The 21,192-nt window shown below is 40.7% G+C and overlaps 1 protein-coding gene across 2 annotated transcripts in view; it reads left to right on the forward strand.

Moving 5' to 3' along the window:
• usp10 (ubiquitin specific peptidase 10) overlaps positions 1 to 21,192 on the forward strand; it is a 55,071-nt gene that overhangs the window by 16,736 nt on the left and 17,143 nt on the right. Inside the window, exons 2-5 of one of the 2 annotated variants that reach the window (XM_062028027.1) lie at positions 11,567 to 11,635; positions 15,464 to 15,509; positions 15,815 to 15,874; positions 17,733 to 18,935. In XM_062028027.1, coding sequence (XP_061884011.1) covers positions 11,567 to 11,635; positions 15,464 to 15,509; positions 15,815 to 15,874; positions 17,733 to 18,935 — 1,378 coding nt within the window. The remainder of the gene's footprint in view (positions 1 to 11,566; positions 11,636 to 15,463; positions 15,510 to 15,814; positions 15,875 to 17,732; positions 18,936 to 21,192) is intronic. The other variant, XM_062028034.1, reaches the window with a different exon arrangement.

The following is a 21,192-nucleotide window of genomic DNA, read 5'->3' on the forward strand; positions in this document are numbered from 1 at the left end:
CTTACTAATTAATAACAGTTTTGTTTTAAACGTCCATCCATCCATCCATTTTACAATATAATTACAACACTTTATGTACATATTTATATACCGATTTGAACAATAACTTATTCACTGAAATATATTTATTAATTGTGGTTCTTACAAACAATATATCTTATAAAATATAAAAGCTAAAATGTCTCTTAAAGCTCTGCCCCTTTAATTAGTGCATACTAAATAATTCAACTTTAGCCTACTACTACAACCATATTATTTACCAGCAACATAAAGTGAAACAGAGGCAGAGGTGTCCTGCCACAGTCAGTAACAAATAAACAGAAAACAGTAGTGGTGGTAGATAGACACAGAGCTTCATCAAACATCTGATCCGTCTCTCTCCAGCTGTCCTTTCAAAATAAATGCATTCAAATCCTGAAAATAAAAATTAAGAAAATCCGAGTCGGTGCTGCACACTGCACAGGTTCGGACCACTTTTTAACTTGTTTGCCAAGACGTCTTACCCTCGTATTTTGATCCGGTCGGTCCGTTCTTCATTTACTTCGTCGTCGTCGTCGTCGTCTTCTTCTTCTGGCCCACCAGGTGAATTAAGTGCTATTGGCGGAGTTACAATGCATAGTAGGCTAACGCCACCTACTGCACCGGAATTGTAACTACAAGCTACATTCACAGACAAAGTCCCATTGCTTTTATGAGCGGTCGAGTGAGTCAAAAGCCGAAAAATCTGTCTCTGTCCGGCTTGGCTGCGTCGGGGCGGTGGTCCTTGGTTCCCTGGGCACCACACCTACTGTTTGTGGGTTGGGCTCTCGGGGAGGCTGGGGCCGTACTCTGGCTCCCAACACACTGGGAGTCTAATGTATTGTACATACAAATTCACATATACTCACATACATACATACACACATACATAGGTACCTACGCTCCCACAGACATACACAAATACAGTACATATTTACATACTCAAAGTTCGTACATCCACACGCACATTCATCATACAAACATACACATACACATGATCCCCGCTTCCGCCATCCTTGTCACTGCCGTTGTGTCCTTGGGCAAGACACTTTACCCACCTGCTCCCAGTGCCACCCACACTGGTTTAAATGTAACTTAGATATTGGGTTTCACTATGTAGAAGTGCTTTGAGTCACTAGAGAAAAGCGCTATATAAATATAATTCACTTCACTTCACTTCACATACTGTACATATACATTCACTGTACAAACATACATATACACATACTGTACATATACACTCACTGTACAAACACATATACACATTCTGTACATATACAAGTACATATGCATACATACACTCATGCACATAATCACGTTTCATCAAACATATATTAACATTGTTGCCCTGGGGTAAACTGGGTAACACATGGCACACTGACAAAGCTTAAAGGCCTACTGAAAGCCACTACTACCGACCACGCAGTCTGATAGTTTATATATCAATGATGAAATCTTAACATTGCAACACATGCCAATACGGCCGGGTTAACTTATAAAGTGACATTTTAAAATTCCCGGGAAATATCCGGCTGAAACATCGCGGTATGATGACGTATGCGTGTGACGAAGTCCGAGTAACGGAAGTTATGGTACCCCGTAGAATCCTATACAAAAAGCTCTGTTTTCATTTCATAATTCCACAGTATTCTGAGCATCTTTTGCAATTTTTTTAATGAACAATGAAGGCTGCAAAGAAGACAGTTGTAGGTGGGATCAGTGTATTAGCAGCGGACTACAGCAACACAACCAGGAGGACTTAGTTGGAGCGCTAGCCGCGCTAGCCGCCGACTTCACCTTGACTTCCTACGTCTCCCGGCCGCCAAACACATCGGGTGAAGTCCTTCGTCCTTCTGCCGATCGCTGGAACGCAGGTGAGCACGGGTGTTGATGAGCAAATGAGGGCTGGCTGGCGTAGGTGGAGAGCTAATGTTTTTAGCATAGCTCTGTGCAGTCCGGTTGCTAAGTTAGCTTCAATGGCGTCGTTAGCACATCATTGTTAACCTTCGCCAGCCTGGAAAGCATTAACCGTGTATTTACATGTCCACGGTTTAATAGTATTGTTGATTTTCTATCTATACTTCCAGTCAGGGGTTTATTTCTTTTGTTTCTATATGCAGTTAAAGCAAGATGCTATCACGTTAGCTCGTAGCTAAAGCATTTCGCCGATGTATTGTCGTGGAGATAAAAGGCACTGAATGTCCATTTCGCGTTCTCGACTCTCATTTTCAAGAGGATATAGTATCCGAGGTGGTTTAAAATACAAATCTGTGATCTACAATAGAAAAAGGAGAGTGTGGAATCCAATGAGCCAGCTTGTACCTAAGTTACGGTCAGAGCGAAAAAAGATACGTCCATTGCTGCCTCTCAAGTCATTCACTGTAACGTTCCTCATCTACGAATCTTTCATCCTCGCTCAAATTAATGGGGTAATCATCACTTTCTCGGTCCGAATCTCTCTCGCTCCATTGTAAACAATGGGGAATTGTGAGGAATCCTAGCTCCTGTGACGTCACGCTACTTCCGGTACAGGCAAGGCTTTTTTTTATCAGCGAGCGAAAGTTGTGAACTTTATCGTCGATTTTCTCTACTAAATCCTTTCAGCAAAAATATGGCAACGAGCGGTGACTATTTTGCATCAGTTTTAGCATATGCAGGCGTTTGTCCTATAAATTAACAGTAGTAATGGTAACTGCTGTAAAACTCCCTGTGGTTAGTATTACCATACTAAATTAAAATGATCAAAAAACTGTGATTGATAACCACATTTTGACAAAATTATGGAGACCAATTAGCATAAATGCTAACATGTAAAAAAAAACATGAACGTCTTTTCCCATTAAAGGCCTACTGAAATGAATTTTTTTTATTTAAACGGGGATAGCAGATCTATTCTATGTGTCATACTTGATCATTTCGCGATATTGCCATATTTTTGCTGTAAGGATTTAGTATAGAACAACGACGATAAAGATTGCAACTTTTGGTATCTGATAAAAAAAGGCTTGCCCCTACCGGAAGTAGCGTGACGTAGTCAGTTGAACATATACGCAAAGTTCCCTATTGTTTACAATGATGGCCGCATGAAGTGAGAGAGATTCGGACCGAGAAAGCGACAATTTCCCCATTAATTTGAGCGAGGATGAAAGATTTGTGGATGAGTAAAGTGCAAGTGAAGGACTAGTGGGGAGTTGAAGCTATTCAGATAGGGAAGATGCTGTGAGAGCCGGGGGTGACCTGATATTCAGCTGGGAATGACTACAACAGTAAATAAACACAAGACATATATATACTCTATTAGCCACAACACAACCAGGCTTATATTTAATATGCCACAAATTAATCCTGCATAAAAAAACCTGCGTGTTTGTTACGCTAGCTCCTAGCTCCTCTGCTAGCTCCTAGCTCCATAGAACACGCCAATACAATTCAAACACCTGATCAACACACACAATCACTCAGCCCAAAAGACCGTTCACCTAACCCAAGGTTCATAAAGCTTATATATTTTTAAAAAGTTACGTACGTGACGCGCACATACGGTCAAGCTGTCAAATGTTTAGCAGCCAAGGCTGCATACTCACGGTACCTGATATTCAGCTGGGAATGACTACAACAGTAAATAAACACAAGACATATATATACTCTATTAGCCACAACACAACCAGGCTTATATTTAATATGCCACAAATTAATCCTGCATAAAAACACCTGCGTGTTTGTTACGCTAGCTCCTAGCTCCTCTGCTAGCTATTAGCTCCATAGAACACGCCAATACAATTCAAACACCTGATCAACACACACAATCACTCAGCCCAAAAGACCGTTCACCTAAACCAAGGTTCATAAAGCTTATATATTTTTAAAAAGTTACGTACGTGACGCGCACATACGGTCAAGCTGTCAAATGTTTAGCAGCCAAGGCTGCATACTCACGGTACCTGATATTCAGCTGGGAATCACTACAACAGTAAATAAACACAAGACATATATATACTCTATTAGCCACAACACAACCAGGCTTATATTTAATATGCCACAAATTAATCCTGCATAAAAACACCTGCGTGTTTGTTACGCTAGCTCCTAGCTCCTCTGCTAGCTCCTAGCTCCATAGAACACGCCAATACAATTCAAACACCTGATCAACACACACAATCACTCAGCCCAAAAGACCGTTCACCTAACCCAAGGTTCATAAAGCTTATATATTTTTAAAAAGTTACGTACATACGCAAAAAAAAGTTGCGCACATACGGTCAAGCGATCAAATGTTTATAAGCCAAAGCTGCATACTCACAGTAGCACGTCTGCGTCTTTGTCATCCAAATCAAAGTAATCCTGGTAAGAGTCTGTGTTGTCCCAGTTCTCTACAGGCGTCTGTGTATCGAAGTCAAAAGTCCTCCTGGTTAGAGTCTCTGTTATCCGAGTTCTTCCATCTTGACTGCATCTTTCGGGAAAGTAAACAAAGAAGCGCCGGCTGTGTACTGTTGTTGCTGACTACGTTCGAAAAATACGTCCATTTCGCACCGACAACTTTCTTCTTTGCTTGCTCAGCTTCCTTCTCCATAATGCAATGAACATGATTGCAACAGATTCACGAACACAGATGTCCAAAATACTGTGGAATTATGAAATGAAAACAGAGCTTTTTCGTATTGGCTTCAATGTGGAAGGCATACCCGTGTTCGCCGGTCTACGTCACGCGCATACGTCATCCTCAGAGGCGTTTCGAACCGGAAGTTTAGCGGCAAATTTAAAATGTCACTTCATAAGTTAACCCGGCCGTATTGGCATGTGTTATAATGTTAAGATTTCGTCATTGATGTATAAACTATCAGACTGCGTGGTCGGTAGTAGTGGGTTTCAGTAGGCCTTTAAGAATCGTTACAATCACAATCTAAATGTGTACAAACACATTACTGTCTACACTACTGAGCTACAGTATTCATAATTAACATAAAGGCTGTGCTGGTTTTGCACAAAGTTGTCGATATAAACTCCACAGTGCTGTGTTGAAACGGACGGACATGGGCTCCGTTCAACAGAAAGTGTCTCGCGTGACACCACATAAACCGTAAGTGAAATTAATGAACAAGCAATTTAAATTTTTTTAAAGAACATTCTACAACATTTACAAATTAAAATGGAAGACGATTAACATATTCGACCAGGAAGAAAATTAATATGTCTCTTATGAAGCCAGAACAACATTTAATGTGTCCTCTGCCAATAAAGTATATTGGGTGGTTCTTTATTTTAGTTATTAAAATGAAAAAACTTGGTAAAAAATGTATATCGTGTGTATAATTACTTTTTGAGGACATTAAACAATACCACAATAATAATAATGATAATTTTGACCACATAAACTTGATCTAGCCATTTCATGTATTGTTTTGGTTGTGCTTATTTGAGGGTGCCCTACCCCCTCCTTAACATAGAACCTATTTTATTGCTTTTGGTTGTGAGTTGTATTCAAGTGCAAACAATTGCTAACTTGGTACATGGTTTCCCCCAGCTTAAAATCTACATGTGGTGGCAGGAGTGTGGTCAATAAGGCGTCAGCATAAAATGTGCATAATGGTTAATAAATAATAAATGGGTTATACTTGTATAGCGCTTTTCTACCTTCGAGGTACTCAAAGCGCTTTGACAGTATTTCCACATTCACCCATTCACACACACATTCACACACTGATGGAGGGAGCTGCCATGCAAGGCGCTACCAGCACCCATCAAGAGCAAGGGTGAAGTGTCTTGCCCAAGGACACAACGGACGTGACTAGGATGGTAGAAGGTGGGGATTGAACCCCAGTAACCAGCAACCCTCCGATTGCTGGCACGGCCACTCTACCAACTTGGTTGATGCATTTATTTATATATGTATATATTTTAATGCTAAAAATAATTTACATACATTTAAAAACAAGTCTGTGTTATTAATATATAGTATTAACATATTTTTGTCACATCGTTTTGCTCTATTTTTGTAATTGTTATGGATGGATTATTGTATAATGTAACACAGGCTGTATACCACTGGCAGCGTCTGGTTTTTCAAGTAGTTTTTCAGCTTCTCTTAAAACATGAGTACAGTCTCCAATAATCGATAAAAGATAAAAACATGCTCAATTTTACAAAGAAAACTTCGCTTAAAAAATTATAAATATCTCCACATCAACAGGAACAATGGAATGAAAGTAGAAAAATGCTTTGGCAGTGTTTTTCAAGATTCAATATTGCTGTTTCGCTCATTGTGCTGTCAATCAAAAAGGGATTCAGCCCAGACAGGTCATCCAATCATCATGCAGAAGCCCTGTTACGCCCTTTCAATCACTGTCCGTGGGCGGAACAAAATAGATTATTTATCAAATGATTGTCTGGTTCCACATCAATGTAAAAAACTTGCGCCATCTGTCACCAAAGTTGCTGATTCGAAACAAAAGTCAAACGCATCTTAGTCAATGAAATGTAAACACAAAAGAACATATTTGACCACTTTTTTATACTTTAGGGCAGTGGTTCTTAACCTGGGTTCGATCAAACCCTAGGGGTTCGGTGAGGCGGCCTCAGGGGTTCGGCGGAGCCTCCGCCGTGAAGGTCAAGACACACCCGACTCGTGTAAATATAAACTTCTCCCTATTGGCAAAATATGGATGCCCCCCAACAATGTTCCCTCAAATTTTCCATATGCGTGAGCAAACGCAAAAATTCTTGAGCATTTAGTGAAGCACATCTCGTCAGACGTGCACATGCACTGTGGCCACACCCGCAGCACACCTGACTAAATAAGAAGTTACATGTTTTATTATTATAATCAAATAACAGCAGTCATTTGCTTGAGATTATTTTGTAATATAAGTGTTTTGGCCCACTTACAATGACAATAACAAAAAATATTGTTTTTCATGAGCTGTGTACCAGTATTGTATGTCTGGGTGGAAAACGAAGAAAAAGGAACAGACTTTGCTGTGAAAATGACAGAGTGGCACTTTCCAAGGTGAAGCCGCACATTTCTGAACTGGCCTCTCAAAGGCAACAACAGAAGTCACACTGATTTGCAGGTGTGTCATTTGTTGTGAGTTCATTCACTGTGTGGGTTTCGTTCTTTGAACAAGGTGATGTTCATGCACGGTTCATTTTGTGCACCAGTAAAAAAAACATACAACTTTGTCTTGAATTTGAGAAAAAACAAAACATTGTATTTTTCACAAAAGAAGGGTTCGGTGAATGCGTATATGAGTCTGGTGGGGTTCGGTACCTCCAACAAGGTTAAGAACCACTGCTTTAGGGGAAGCTGAACTTCCCTTGCAGTCTTTAGCAATCACCAGTGCTGTATATCTGGCATCACATGTTAAAACAATGCCACGGGTAAGAAAAGTCGGCAAGTCAGATCCATAACTTCAGGGCAACGATTGGCTTTAAAGGCTGGGTGGGTCTGGCGAATGTGCAAAGCGGGTTGTGCGTGTGCCGCCGCCTCATCGCCCAAGCCGCTGGAGCAAAGGTGCAGATGAGCGAACGGACCCTCGTCTTACCGCCGAAGCTTCGGACACTCACATGCATCTTGCTTATGGTGGATCAAAGTTTTTCAGTGGCCACATTTTCTGCAAAATAGTGCTTGAATAATAAATGCTATATACCCATTCATACATATTATATTACCGGTGCTATAAAATGTTTCCAGGTATAAAAAAATCCTACTTTTTAAGGTGGGGCAGCTTCATTTTAGCAGTGGCGCTGCGCCACAATCAGATACATATAGGGGAAACCCTGGAGTATATTTTATTTTTGTTTAACATCGTATGTAAAAATGTACATTTCAATTACAATTTTAAATAACACTATAATTACAAATGTATTACATTTGAAAGGATATATTTGTGTCATGTATTAACATTACACCAGCAGGTAATTTGGTCTCAAAAAAATATTGGCAATAATATTGTTTATCGACAATTTGTAGGTCAATATTTCGTCGAGCAAAATTTGTTATTGGCCCAGGCCTAGGAGGATTAATACAAAAATTGAAGCTAGTGATACCATGTCTCATATCAGTATATAAGATCAATATTTAGTTATTATCATCACACTTATCGTTTTTGTTATTGATTAGAAACTCAAGAAATAAAAGCCAGTAGTACCGTATTTTCCGGAATATAGAGCGCACTGGACTGACTATAAGCCACAGATCTATACGTTGTGAAATTAGTTATTTACAAAGAAAGATTCTGTAAATGATTTAAACAAAACAGAAGTCATCGTCATGGACCCACTAGCTGCGGAAGCTATCTCTCCAATCAGGTAAACAGACTCAACACTACAGTGACGTCTTGGTGAATTAACTGAGGAATTTGTGAAACTGAAAGAATACAAAAAGAATGCCATTGTAAGGTAATAATACTAACACAGACACCCGTAAATGTGTTTGCATATTAGCTCAAGTTAACGACACTAGCGTAATTACATTAAGATAGCACGTACAAATATGCATGAAAACTCCTACAGACATCACACATGGGACAGTTTAGTAAGTATAAACAGTTTTAGTTATACTGTAAAACTTACAAACATTGCTTGGAGTGATGAATAAAGAATCCATACGAGTCGAACGCTATGCACAGTTGGAAGACGAAGAAAGCACTACCTGTCTGTAAATGGAAGGACACCTGCAGTGAGCAAATTCGTCTACAAGATCGCCGCATAGCACAAACAATAACACTTTCTAGGTGAATTTGCTTGTTTTTTTGTTTTTTTTAAAAACCTTTTTATTATGGCTGTTATCTGAGAAAAAGGGGAGGCTTGGCTCTGTTGGTAGAGCGGCCGTGCCAGCAACTTGAGGGTTCCAGGTTCGATCCCCGCTTCCGCTATGTTTGTCACTGCCGCTGTGTCCTTGGGCAAGATACTATACCCACCTGCTACCAGTACCACCCACACTGGTTTAAACAAGGTTTGACACCCCTGCCCTAGACGCTAGAGCCAAAGGGGAGGGTCACGTAGAAAAGGTGAAGGAGTGGAGGAAGAAATCGAATTAAGCCTTAATCTTCTTGCGTTCCAGGGACGTGCTTCATTTTTCGCCCTCACTCATAAACAAATTATAATGGCAGTGTGGATCACAATTAGTTGATACATGGTTACCTGCTCATGATGTCATGTCGGACCCTCACAGAGATATGTGTGCAGCTCTCGCTAACCTGCGAAAATAATGCAGATGGCTAATTTGCTGTAATCCTTGGTCGAAACCAACAGCAAAGGAAAATTAGCAATATAAGTGTGACAGGCCTATTGTACATGGGAAAGAAAAGCAACATTCACTCTGTTGTCATTGTATTAGCCACCCTGAAGCTGTCGGATTATGGCTGGCTGTTTCTCACCCGCAGTGCAATTTCAGCAATGCTTTCCCTCGCGCGGGGCCTCATTTGCAAAGCGTTACATATGCTTGAGTTGCATTTTCTTTTTTATGTGCATCTCCCTGTTCACGTTTCGCTGTTTATTTTACCATGAGGAATTAGCCAGCTGCACAGATCGTGAGTTTGAGTCACCTTTGCACTGTGGCTTTGTATGTGGAGACTTTGGTTGCAACTTTGCAACTCTGTTACAATTATGTGCACTGTAACAGTTAATTTAAAATAAGAGCACCGGTGCCAATGTATTGAATTGTATGCAATCAATTAGGCCTGGGCAGATTTAAAATATATAAATAAATTGCTGGACGGTATATTGTCCCACAAATTATTGGTGATAAACGACATTATTGTTAGCAATTATAATACAAAGTTGTTGTTTTTTTACATATCAAAACTAAGTTTTTAAGGTGTTAAAGGACTGGAAATGATTCGTACTATATTGCGCAAGTTGTTTACATAAGTCAGTTGAAAAATAAAGCTAACGTAGATCCACGCTAATGTTTGTGTCTCCTGTACTTAACAGCCATAAAAAGCCCCCAGACATAATACACTATATATATCCAATTCATACATTGCTTTAAAAAATTACATAAAACCCTTAATTTTTAAGGTGTGGCATCTTTTATTTTTCGGTGATGGGCCGCGACGAACAGTTGCATTAAGCGGAAACCCTGCATTACTGTATAATTGTTAGCCGCTGTAATTAGAAGGTAAATCACTTTTAGTTATCCTAAGTAAATAATTAAATGATGATTAAAATAAAATGGACTCATCTCTGTAAGCCACATCCTTCCATCCATTTTCTACCGCTTATCCCTTTCGGGGTCGCCACAATTTAACTTAAATGAATATTGCCACTAAATTGGCCCTAGTGTGTGAGTGTTGTCTGTCTATCTGTGTTGGCCCTGCGATGAGGAGGCGACTCGTCCAGGGTGTACCCTGCCTACCGCCCGAATGCAGCTGAGATAGGCTCCAGCGACCCCGAAAGGGACAAGCGGTAGAAAATGGATGGATGGATGGAATATTGGACATCTTAAAAGTGTATTTTGGGTGTTGTCTCTTTTTTTGTTGTTGCCATCACGGCATTCTTGCTCGTTTATCCATCTTGATGGGCTTGTATTGCCCATCTGATTTAAAGCCTAAATATTCTCATGTGGCTTGGTTAGTAGAGCAACCATGCCAGCAACCTGGGGGTTTCTGGTTCGATCCAGGGCTTCAGCCATCCTAGTCACGTCTGTGGTGTCCTTGGGCAACACACTTCACCCTTGCTGCCTGATTGGTCGTGGTTAGGACCTTGCATGGCAGCTCCCGCCATCAGTGTGTGAATGTGTGGGTGAATGTGGGAAATAGTCTCAAAGCGCTTTGAGTACCTTGAAGGTAGAAAAGCGCTATAAAAGTATAACCTGTTTACCATAACTTCTTACTACAGAGTTGCAAGTAGAGAGGCAATGTCTGTTAATCCTGTGTGTGTAAGCTAGCTCTTCGACCACCGAAACAAAGCTAGTGTATGACTGAAAAGAGGAGTCACTGCGCTCAGTTAATGCTACTGTTAAATAAATACATTCAGGTGCTGAGAGCGATGCACAGATTGAAACTTATTTCTCCCTGTTTGAGGCGAGAGATGAAGAAAACAAACACGGCCATGGCAATTTATGCATGCCGGCAAAGTTATCAACTTCATTTTCATTTATCGTTTGATAAATTGACTTGTTGACTCATCAACTCAGTACTGACATGATCACCTGTACGCAGTCTCGTGACATGCCATTTTGGCCACTACCAAACAGCAAGCCAGTCACCGTGGATTTCATTTAAACAATTAAAGATAATTATGATAATGGTTAATTTGTACAGCGCTTTTGTAGACATTCAAAGTACAGTGAGAACTGAGAAGCCATCATTCATTCGCTTCACATTCACACATTAGTGTTGGTAAGCTGCAAGATAATATGGCTACTATTTTTTGATGAAAATCAATTCCCTTTTCTTGCTGGCCTTTGGACTTTTTATTCCTGATGTTTTAAATAATCAGTTGTATGAAAACACCACAGCTATCAACATGCACATGTAAACACATTAAAAAAATGTATGCTAAATGGTGACTCCATCAAACTAATGCTTGTACTCATTTGTCTCCACAGTATATCTTTGGCGAATTCAGCCCCGATGAGATCAATCAGTTCTTTGTGACTCCACGATGTTATGTCGAGGTAAGGAGGTCAATATTGTCTCTTGTTTTGTTGGGATGAAATGGCTACATCACTTTGTTCTAGGGTTGTCCCGATACCAATATTTTGGTACCGGTACCAAAATGTATTTCGATACTTTTTCATACTTTTCTAAATAAAGGAGACCACAAAAAATGGCATGATTGGCTTTATTTTAACCAAAAATCCTACGGTACATTAAACATATGTTTCTTATTGCAATCGAAGAACAATTTTGGCCTTAAATAAAATACTGAACATACTAGATACCTTGTCTTAAGCAAAACAAACTTGTTTGCTTACTTGTAAGTAAGCAAACGAAGGCTCCTAATTCGGCTGCTGACATGCAATAACATATTGTCATTTCCTATTCTATTTTGTCAAAATTATGAAGGACAAGCTGTAAAAAAATTATTAATCTACTTGTTAATTTACTGTTAATATCTGGTTTTCTGTTTTAACATGTTCCTTCTTCACTTCTGTTCAAATGTAATTAGCACTTGTTCTTCTGTTGTTTGGATACTTTACATAAGTTTTGGATGATACCACATATTTAGGTATCGATCTGATACTAAGTAGTTACAGGATCATACATTGGTCATATTCAAAGTCCTCATGTGTCCAAGGACATATTTCCTGAGTTTATAAACATAATATACATTTAAAAAAAATATTTTGTCACAATAAAAAATATTGTAATTATTGTAGTATCGACTAGATACGCTCTTGTACTTGTACTTGGTATCATTACAGTGGATGGCAGGTGTCGCTCGACCCATGGCATTTGTTTACATTGAGGAGCGCTAGCTTTTGTTAGCGGTGATGCTGGTGAGCTATTGTATCCTCCTACGGTGTTTACTGAAGCATGTTTAGCTATTCCTCGTCCTGCAGGGATGATACTTGTAAGAAACATAGTTTATTTGTCGCCATGGAGGCGAGAATTAGTGATTTAGAAGTAGCTAAAACACTGCCGACTGTGGATGGACGTTATCCGCTAGCTAGCTAGCCATGTTTCATTGTTATAGCTTCACCATTAAAATGCGTCCATTCTTTATTGTCTGTCGTCATATCGTGTCTGCTTGTAAGTACTCCGTGATTGTGCGTTGTCGAACATGCTCCTCTGCTCGTAAAACCAGCAATGTCATGACGTGACAATGGCGCGCCGTTATGGTGTACCAGTTGCACAACACTGGTTTTCAATAAAATTGCTTGGATGGCTACAACTAACAATTATCTTAATAGTTGACTTGTCAGCATTTTTTTTTTCCCGATTAGTCGACGAGTCAAACAGTTATTGCTTATGATCTCCTGTACACACTTGGGTTTGATGTTGAGTCCATTACTTGATTTTAAATTTTGAGAAAACCTATTATAGTAAATTTAGTTGAATCGTTGGGGTTATTTAGCTGCAAATATTTAAAATAAAATTGTAAACATGAACATTCTTGGCGGTCTATCAATGAACGTTTTATTAAGCGACTTGTCGATAATAACAAATTTCTGATTACATTTTATAATCAAAAAACTAACAGTTGCAGCCTTATTGGCCTGTATCGTACATTGAAACTTGAAACGATTTTTCGACATTGCCAAAAAAAATCAATAATAAAATATGTCTTTGAAGTGTCTTCTAGCCGGACAGATACTCAATAACAAGTCAACTATTGTTTGTTGCAGCCCTAATATTGGATTGCTCCTGGCAGTATTTATTGTTGTCAACTCCACCTGCTGCAGAAATGTGCAAAACACTAGCTATGGTATTTTATAACTACTTGAGATTGTGTTCCTGGCTTCATCTGGCCAGGATCTTTAGCTCTCACTAGATCGGTTCTCAGCCGAGTGTAGAGCAACTGGGATGAGAATCAGTACGTAATTTACCGGTCGATATACGTTCCTGTCCTCTACTTTTGTCATGAGCTTCGGCTTGTGACCTAAAGGATAAGATTAAGGGTATAAATGGCAGAAATTTCCTCTGTTGGGTGACGGGGCTCTTCCTTAGATATAGGGTGAAAAACTATTGTCTTTTGGGAGGAGCTCAGAGTAAAGCCACTGCTACTCCACATTGAGAGGAGCCAGATGAGGTGGCCCCCTGGACGCCTCCCTGGGGAAGACTGTTAAGGGCACGTCCAACCGGTAGGAGGCCACGGGTGAGACCCAGGACACGTTGGGAAGACTATGTATCCCAGCTGGCCTGAAAACGCCACGGGATCCCCTGGGAGGAACTGGACAAAGTGGTTGGGGAGAGGAAGTCTGGACTTCTCTCCTTAGGCTCGCAACGCGACCTCGGATAAGCTGAAGAAGATGGATGGATGGATAGATACTTGAGATGTCAACATAAGACTAAACTGTTAAATGCAGCTCCTCTGATTTTGACAAAATCCTAATTTTTATTTTTTGTCAAAAAAAGGTTAACTATCATTTTAATCACCCTTGTATCCTTTTTATGATGTTGCCCCGGTTTTAGATTGAATTGTTGTTTTACTTTACTTATGTTTTGTAGAGAGCTATGTTTTGTAGAGAGCTTTGTGATTTTATCTGTGAAAAGCGCTTTATAAATAAAATGTACTTACTTACTTATTTACTTACTTAATGAAACTAATTCTACCCACTACGTACAAAAACCACTGTTTGATTATGCCTCAATCTCCTTGTGTATTGATATGCATGAGAAAATCCACAAGTTGTCCAGTGGGATGCATGTGATTGTCTATAACAGGGGTCGGCAACCCGCGGCTCCGGAGCCGCATGCGGCTCCTTGACCACTCTGATGCGGCTCAGCTACATACATGCCGACCCCCCCCCCCGATTTTCCCAGGAGACTTATGGATCTCAGTGTCTCTCATAGATTACTCCCAGGGAAAAATTAATCCTATTTACACTCTAATTACTAAATAAAGGGCATGCCCTAATTGCACTGCAGTAATTGTCCTCTATAGCATTTACATACAGCGTGCCAGTCCAGCCACACGTTGCATGTTGTTATTACTTGCACACACAGGAGACAGCAAAGCATACTTACTCATCAGCCACACAGCTTACACTGACGGTAGCCGTATCAAACAACTTTAACATTGTTACGTTACAAATATGCGCCACACTGTGAACCCACACCAAAAAAGAATGAAAAACACATTTCTGGAGAACATCCCACCGTAACACAACACAACCATTACCCAGAATCCCATGCAGCCCTAACTCTTCCGGTCTACATTATACACCCCCGCTACCACCAAATCCCCCCACACATCAACCCCCCCCTCTCCGTGCGTTGGTTGAGCGGAAGAGTTAGGGCTGCATGGGATTCTGGGTATTGGTACCGCCAGTGTAAGATGTGTGGCTGCTGAGGTAGTATGCCTTGCTGTCACTTACTTGAGCAAGCTGAAATTGCATTCTACGTGTGGTCGAGCAGGTACACTGTTAGGGCAGACTGTAGAGGGCGCCAAATGCAGTGTCATCACGCTCTGATATTCGTGAGTCTCCCGGGAAAAATGAGAGGGTCGACAAGTATGACACTATCAAGTGCCGTTTTTTCATTCAAAACTCGCGGGCTGCACTAACATCAAATTTCCACATTAAAGTGCGTGCCAGTGCGTGTGTCGGAGATCCTTGGTTAACATAGCACAAAGCATTTAAGCTTTGTATGCGGTGTTTTTCATTTTAAATTAAAAAAGTTTTTTTGTGGCTCCCATTACTTTCTTTAATTTGTGAAACTTGCCAAAATGGCTCTTTGAGTGGTAAAGGTTGCCGACCCCTGGTCTATAACAATGTCTTTCTGGTTTAAAGAATGTTTTTTCATTTTGCATAAATCTGATTTGGCTTGTCTCTTTACAGCTTCCTCCGTTCAACGACAAAGTGCCGTGCCTCAGTCAGTCTTCTGGTATGCACATTTTAACACTTTGTTCCCCTTTAAGACTTGTGTAGCCATTTATCGTTTTAAAGGCTTCTACTTTAAACTTGCAGTACTATTTAATTCATAGGGTGGGCTGGTGTCCCCTGCCAGGGAAGTGGAACTTAACAATTTTTAAATGTATTCGTACAAACCTTTATTCGCAATGAAAGATACCAGTACATCTAGATCTTTGCATACTTTTTTGGACTATAGTAGAATAAATTGAAGCCACCAACTACCAGCCACGTTTGCATATGACATTTGCTTTAACTTGATTTGTATTGACTATTTAGGAGGTTACTGCACTCCTGCTGTACCATATATTATGGAGTCAATGGGACTGCAGGGTTGCGGTGAGTTGATCAGCCCGACATGTTGTGGCTTGACTAGCTCTTGTGCATTTGCTGTAAAACTTAAAATCCAGCCTTCATAACTGGTGGCTTCCTAAACCTTTACACTTTTATTCTTTCTCTTGTGTGTTGGTAAAATCTATAGAGCTTTGCATGCTCAAATTTATCTTATCTTCTCTTGCATAATGCATTTCACCTCTGCAAAGCCTATGATGACTCCGATTTTGTTAAAAACATCTGAGTTAACATGACATGATTTAACAGGGCATATGAATGGTTTTGTGTTCCTAACACCTGTGTTCCCAATCTGCCGGTTGTGAACTTTCGTTCTACTACTGATTGCATTTTACATTTAGGGTGTGTAATTTCAGTCCTACTAACAGAGAGGGCTTTTTCCTAATCTGATCAGAGCAGGTATACTGCAGTCTTCATGCCCAGTTGACCATTGAAGGACACTGCTTTGTGTACTCTGCCTTGCCATTTTGCTTAGTCATTATGACTAAACGCCCCTAATTTGCACGCACTCTTTCTGTTTTTTCACTTTTTTATTTTGGATGTCACACCACACAATAGCCAGGCAGTACATTATAACTGTAAAATGAACTAAACTGTTTACTATTGATTTCATTCGTATGTATACATTACCAGTTTGTTTATTCTCAATGATTGAACACCCACTTGAAGTGCTGTCAATTTTTTAAAGGGGACCTATGAAGATTTTCATCTCATACGACTTATAGATTTTACACTGTTGGATACTCATGTTAAACAATCCTTAAGGGTCAAATCATAAGGTTCATTCTTTTGGCCGTGAGCTTCCACATAGTTTTGGAGTGGGCTATTTGTGAAGTCACAGATTGACAGATCTATTCATGTGGGCATCCTTGTATGCAGCCCACAGAGCTCCCCCACTTCTTCTCCAAGTCTCTTGGCTGTTTACATTAAGTGCTAGCACTTTTATCAAATTCTGATAATTTTTTAATCCTTGACTGCACAACCTACAAATACCTACATTCTTCCACGAGTGGGGTCAAAAATGCATTTTTGCAATAAACTGGGTTGTTATTCTTCAAAATCCTAAATGAACAGTTGTAATAATGCCATATCCCAGGTATTCTTCAAAAAACATGTTTGACATGAGGCCATTTGCATTTTTACTTATTTTTTTATTAAGACGTGTAAAAATAACCTCCTGGGTGGTGAGACTGCTGACATCAGATGTGTAAGTTGGACAGTATTGACAGCCAAAGTTGCATCAGATGTTAGAGATGACATCAGATATGTAAGTGGTACAGTCAGAGTTGCTTTGTATTAAAGGTTCATAGAAGATTCCATAGGAACTCGGTTGGGGTCATCTTTGACCCCACTTGTGGAAAAGTGATGCAAAAATGTATGAAAAAAATAAAAATGCAAATGGCCTTATGTCACAAACATGTTTTTTTGGAAATACCTGGAATATGAATAACTTTTCATTTTAAAGGTTTTAAAAGACAACCACCTCTGGGGTCATTTTTGACCTCAATGAAACCAAGTTTGACACCCCTGATCGAAGGGAACGCCCAAAAAGAAGAAACGTTTCATGTGACTGTAACAAAATGTACACCAAAGTATGTCTAAAACATAGCTAGACCACGAAGAAGTTTGTTAAATGTAGATTAGAATCTTAATAGGTCCCCAATAAACACTAAGACATTTGGCTCATTAAAGTGTAATATAGGAGTAGGTATTTGTAATGTTTTGTTAGACTATGATCAGAAATGTTGTGATATGCCATTATATTTGAATAAATCTGTCGTATTTGAAGAGACGGCTTTGTTATCCATGCTATTTTATTGATTTGTATGTATGCTGTTCTTTGCAGGAGAAGACTATCAGCGCATTAAGTTTGGTGTTGACGAGGTGATTGATTCCAAGCCTGCTGGTGTGAACGACTCTTTATACAAGGTGTCGAGCACCCTTAACCCCCAGGCTCCAGAGTTCATCCTGGGCTGTCAGTCAGTCCAGAAGGCCCAAAAGATGACGACTCAAGCGGGGGACACTCCTGATGGAACACACTTTAACTCTGTGGACGGTCCTGAATCGGAGGCTTCGGCTCTGGACAATCATCAGGCTTGTCAGGACTTGGACGGGCTTCCTGGCAGCCTGGGACAACGTGAGAGGAAGAAAAAGAAAAAACGGCCGCCGGGGTACTACAACTACCTCGAGCCGTCAGCTGGCAACGACGACAGTGCTGCAGATGAGACGCCTGTGACCGCACTTGTGAATGGACATGCACTCGGTGTGACACAACACAATGCTGAGGATGTGGACTGTAAAACATTATCAGGGACTGGCCTTTCCTCACCTAGTATTGTCTCCACAGCAACAGCTGCCGTGACATCAGCTACTTTTGCCACCACATCCACTACCAATCAGAGGACTTTTGATACCCCCGTTTCCTCCTCTTTGGACTTAACAAGCGGGGTTGCCTCTTTATCAGACAGCAACAATGCAACTTGCTCCTCTTCATCCTCATCTCAATGCAGAGGGATGACAGAGGGACCAAGGACTGCAGACCAGCAGCCAGATTGTTTGGCTTCACAGACCCCTGAACTTACAGATAGCCCTCGTTCAAAATCACCTCTTCCTGCCTCAGCTGCTATGGCCATCCCTGTTATTACTACTGAACTGGAGGAAAGAGAGGTAGCAGACAGCGGGGTGGCCAATGGGCTAGCAGTGTCTGATACTCCTGTCAGTGCAGATGGACACAAAGAACACCGTGAGAGTGGAGAGTTGACCCAGCAGGGCTCTCCAGACTCTACTGCGCAAACAGCGGTTACAGAGTCTGCCCATACGCCTGCAGGTCCGACTGCACCTGCCGCCAACCCGCCCAAATCTTGGGCTAGTCTCTTCCACAACTCCAAGCCTCTTCCTGGCAGCCCACAGGCTTTTGTAGAGGTTAAGAATGTTGTGGAGGTTGTTGCCCCACCCCTTTTCACGTTAGAGACACCCGAGGAGAAACTGGTTGAGGTCAGAGAAGGTCCTGTCCATGTGTCAGAGGATCCAATGGCTCCCAAACTTGCAGGTATTCAATTATGGGATAAAAGTTCACTTTTTGACCACTAGATGGCAGCCTTTAGCTATATATGATATCCTACTTGTGACTGCTCACCACAGGTATGTATAAAGACAGTTACATTGTGTATGTAATGTGTCCAAACGTTAAAAAGTATAACCTTTGAAAGGCAATATTTGCATTGCAGAAAGCGCTTTGCTTAACTCTAATTTTGAAGAAACTTTTAAGTATGTTGTGTTTTCAGTTTTCCAGGATAGAAATAATTAACAATTTATGCTATTTTTTTGTAGTCTCATTGCAATTATTGGTAAACCGTCAGCAAGCATAGTTTTTGAGACATGATTACAACTACCGTATTTTTCGGACTATAAGTCGTTCCAGAGTATACGTCGCACCGGCCGAAAATGCACGATAAAGAAGGAAAAAAACATATACGTCGCACTGAGTATAAGTCGCATTTTTGGGGGAAATTTATTTGATAAAATCCAACACCAAGAATAGACATTTGAAAGGCAATTTAAAATAAATAAAGAATAGTGAACAACAGGCTGAATAAGTACGCCATATGACGCACAAATAACCAACTGAGAACGTGCCTGGTGTTAACGCAACACATCATGGCAAGAGTCATTCAAATAACTATAACATATCAATCAATGTTTATTTATATAGCCCTAAATCACAAGTGTTTTAAAGGGCTGCACAAGCCACAACGACATCCTCGGTACAGATCCCCATAAGGGCAAGGAAAAACTCACCCCAGTGGGACGTCGATTTGTGAATGACTATGAGAAACCTTGGAGAGGACCCCCCGCCCCTACGGGAGACCGAAAGCAATGGATGTCGAGTGGGTCTGACATAGTATTGTGAAAGTCCAGTCCATAGTGGATCCAACATATCAACGAAAGTCCAGTCCATAGTGGATCCAACATAATCGTGAGAGTCCAGTCCATAGTGGGGCCAGCGGGAAACCATCCCGAGCGGAGACAGGTCAGCAGCTCAGAGATGTCCCCAACCGATGCACAGGCGAGCGGTCCACCCCGGGTCCCGACTCTGGACAGCCAGCACTTCATCCATGGCCACCGGACCTGTGTAACTCCCCCTCCACAAGGGAGAGGGGGGCAGAGGAGAAAAGAAAAGAAACGGCAGATCAACTGGTCTAAAAAGGGGGTCTATTTAAAGGCTGGAGTATACAAATGAGTTTTAAGATGGGACTTAAATGCTTCTACTGAGGTAGCATCTCTAACTGTTACCGGGAAGGCATTCCATAGTACTGAAGCCCGAATAGAAAACGCTCTATAGCCCGCAGACTTTTTTTGGGCTCTGGGAATCACTAATAAGCCGGAGTTTATATATAGAACATGCTATACGTTTACCAAACAATCTGTCACTCTCGTTCGCTAAATCCGATGAAATATTCCTCCCCGTTGTCGCCTATGGTATGTCCTTTCTTTCTGCTGCTCGATTGCCGTTCTCTGCTGCATATTTCACTACGTCCAGCTTGTAATCTGCAGTATATGATTTCCTTTTCGGTGCCATTTTTGTTCAGTCCTTCTCAGTTTTTATAAGTTACCGCCAATGTTGATGTGATCCATTTTAATACCTACGGCAGTAGCATATAGCAGTTAGCATCCCATGACCCACAATGTACTTCTGCCATGACCCTCCCCCGCCGAATTCTTATTGGTTGACGTGTGAGTGACGATTGCTGACGTGTGTGTGACGATTGCTGCCATTTGCTTCGTCTCTTACGCGAATGAGATAAATAATATTTGATATTTTACGGTAATGTGTTAATTTCACACATAAGTCGCTCCGGAGTATATGTTGCTCCCACGGCCAAACTATGAAAAAAACTGCGACTTATAATCCTAAAAATACTGTATTCTTAAATGTGTAAATGTTGGTAGAGAAAAATAGAAGTAGTTTGCTTTGAACTACATTGCCTTGCACTGCAGGTCATATCTATCCATTGACTATATTAAAGGACACATTCTGCTGCATAGTTAAGATTGTACAAGACATGTCTGGCAAACAAGGAAATGTGTCCCCACTGTATGAATTATTGGGCCTGGAAGGGTTCCTCCTCTAGCCAATGGGACCATTCTCAAGTTCTCACAGATTTGTTTAATTATACACAATTCAAGAACATATTTGTACTAATTTCTTTAAAACATTAGTCTGTTTGTGCTTTCAATTTAACAGAAGAACACAGACTGTGTGTAAGAAAGTTTTCATGAGTTTTGTTGGGCTGTCCCATAATGAC

This window comes from Entelurus aequoreus, linkage group LG02 (genome assembly GCF_033978785.1).
Source record: "Entelurus aequoreus isolate RoL-2023_Sb linkage group LG02, RoL_Eaeq_v1.1, whole genome shotgun sequence".
Taxonomy (NCBI): Eukaryota; Metazoa; Chordata; class Actinopteri; order Syngnathiformes; family Syngnathidae; genus Entelurus; species Entelurus aequoreus.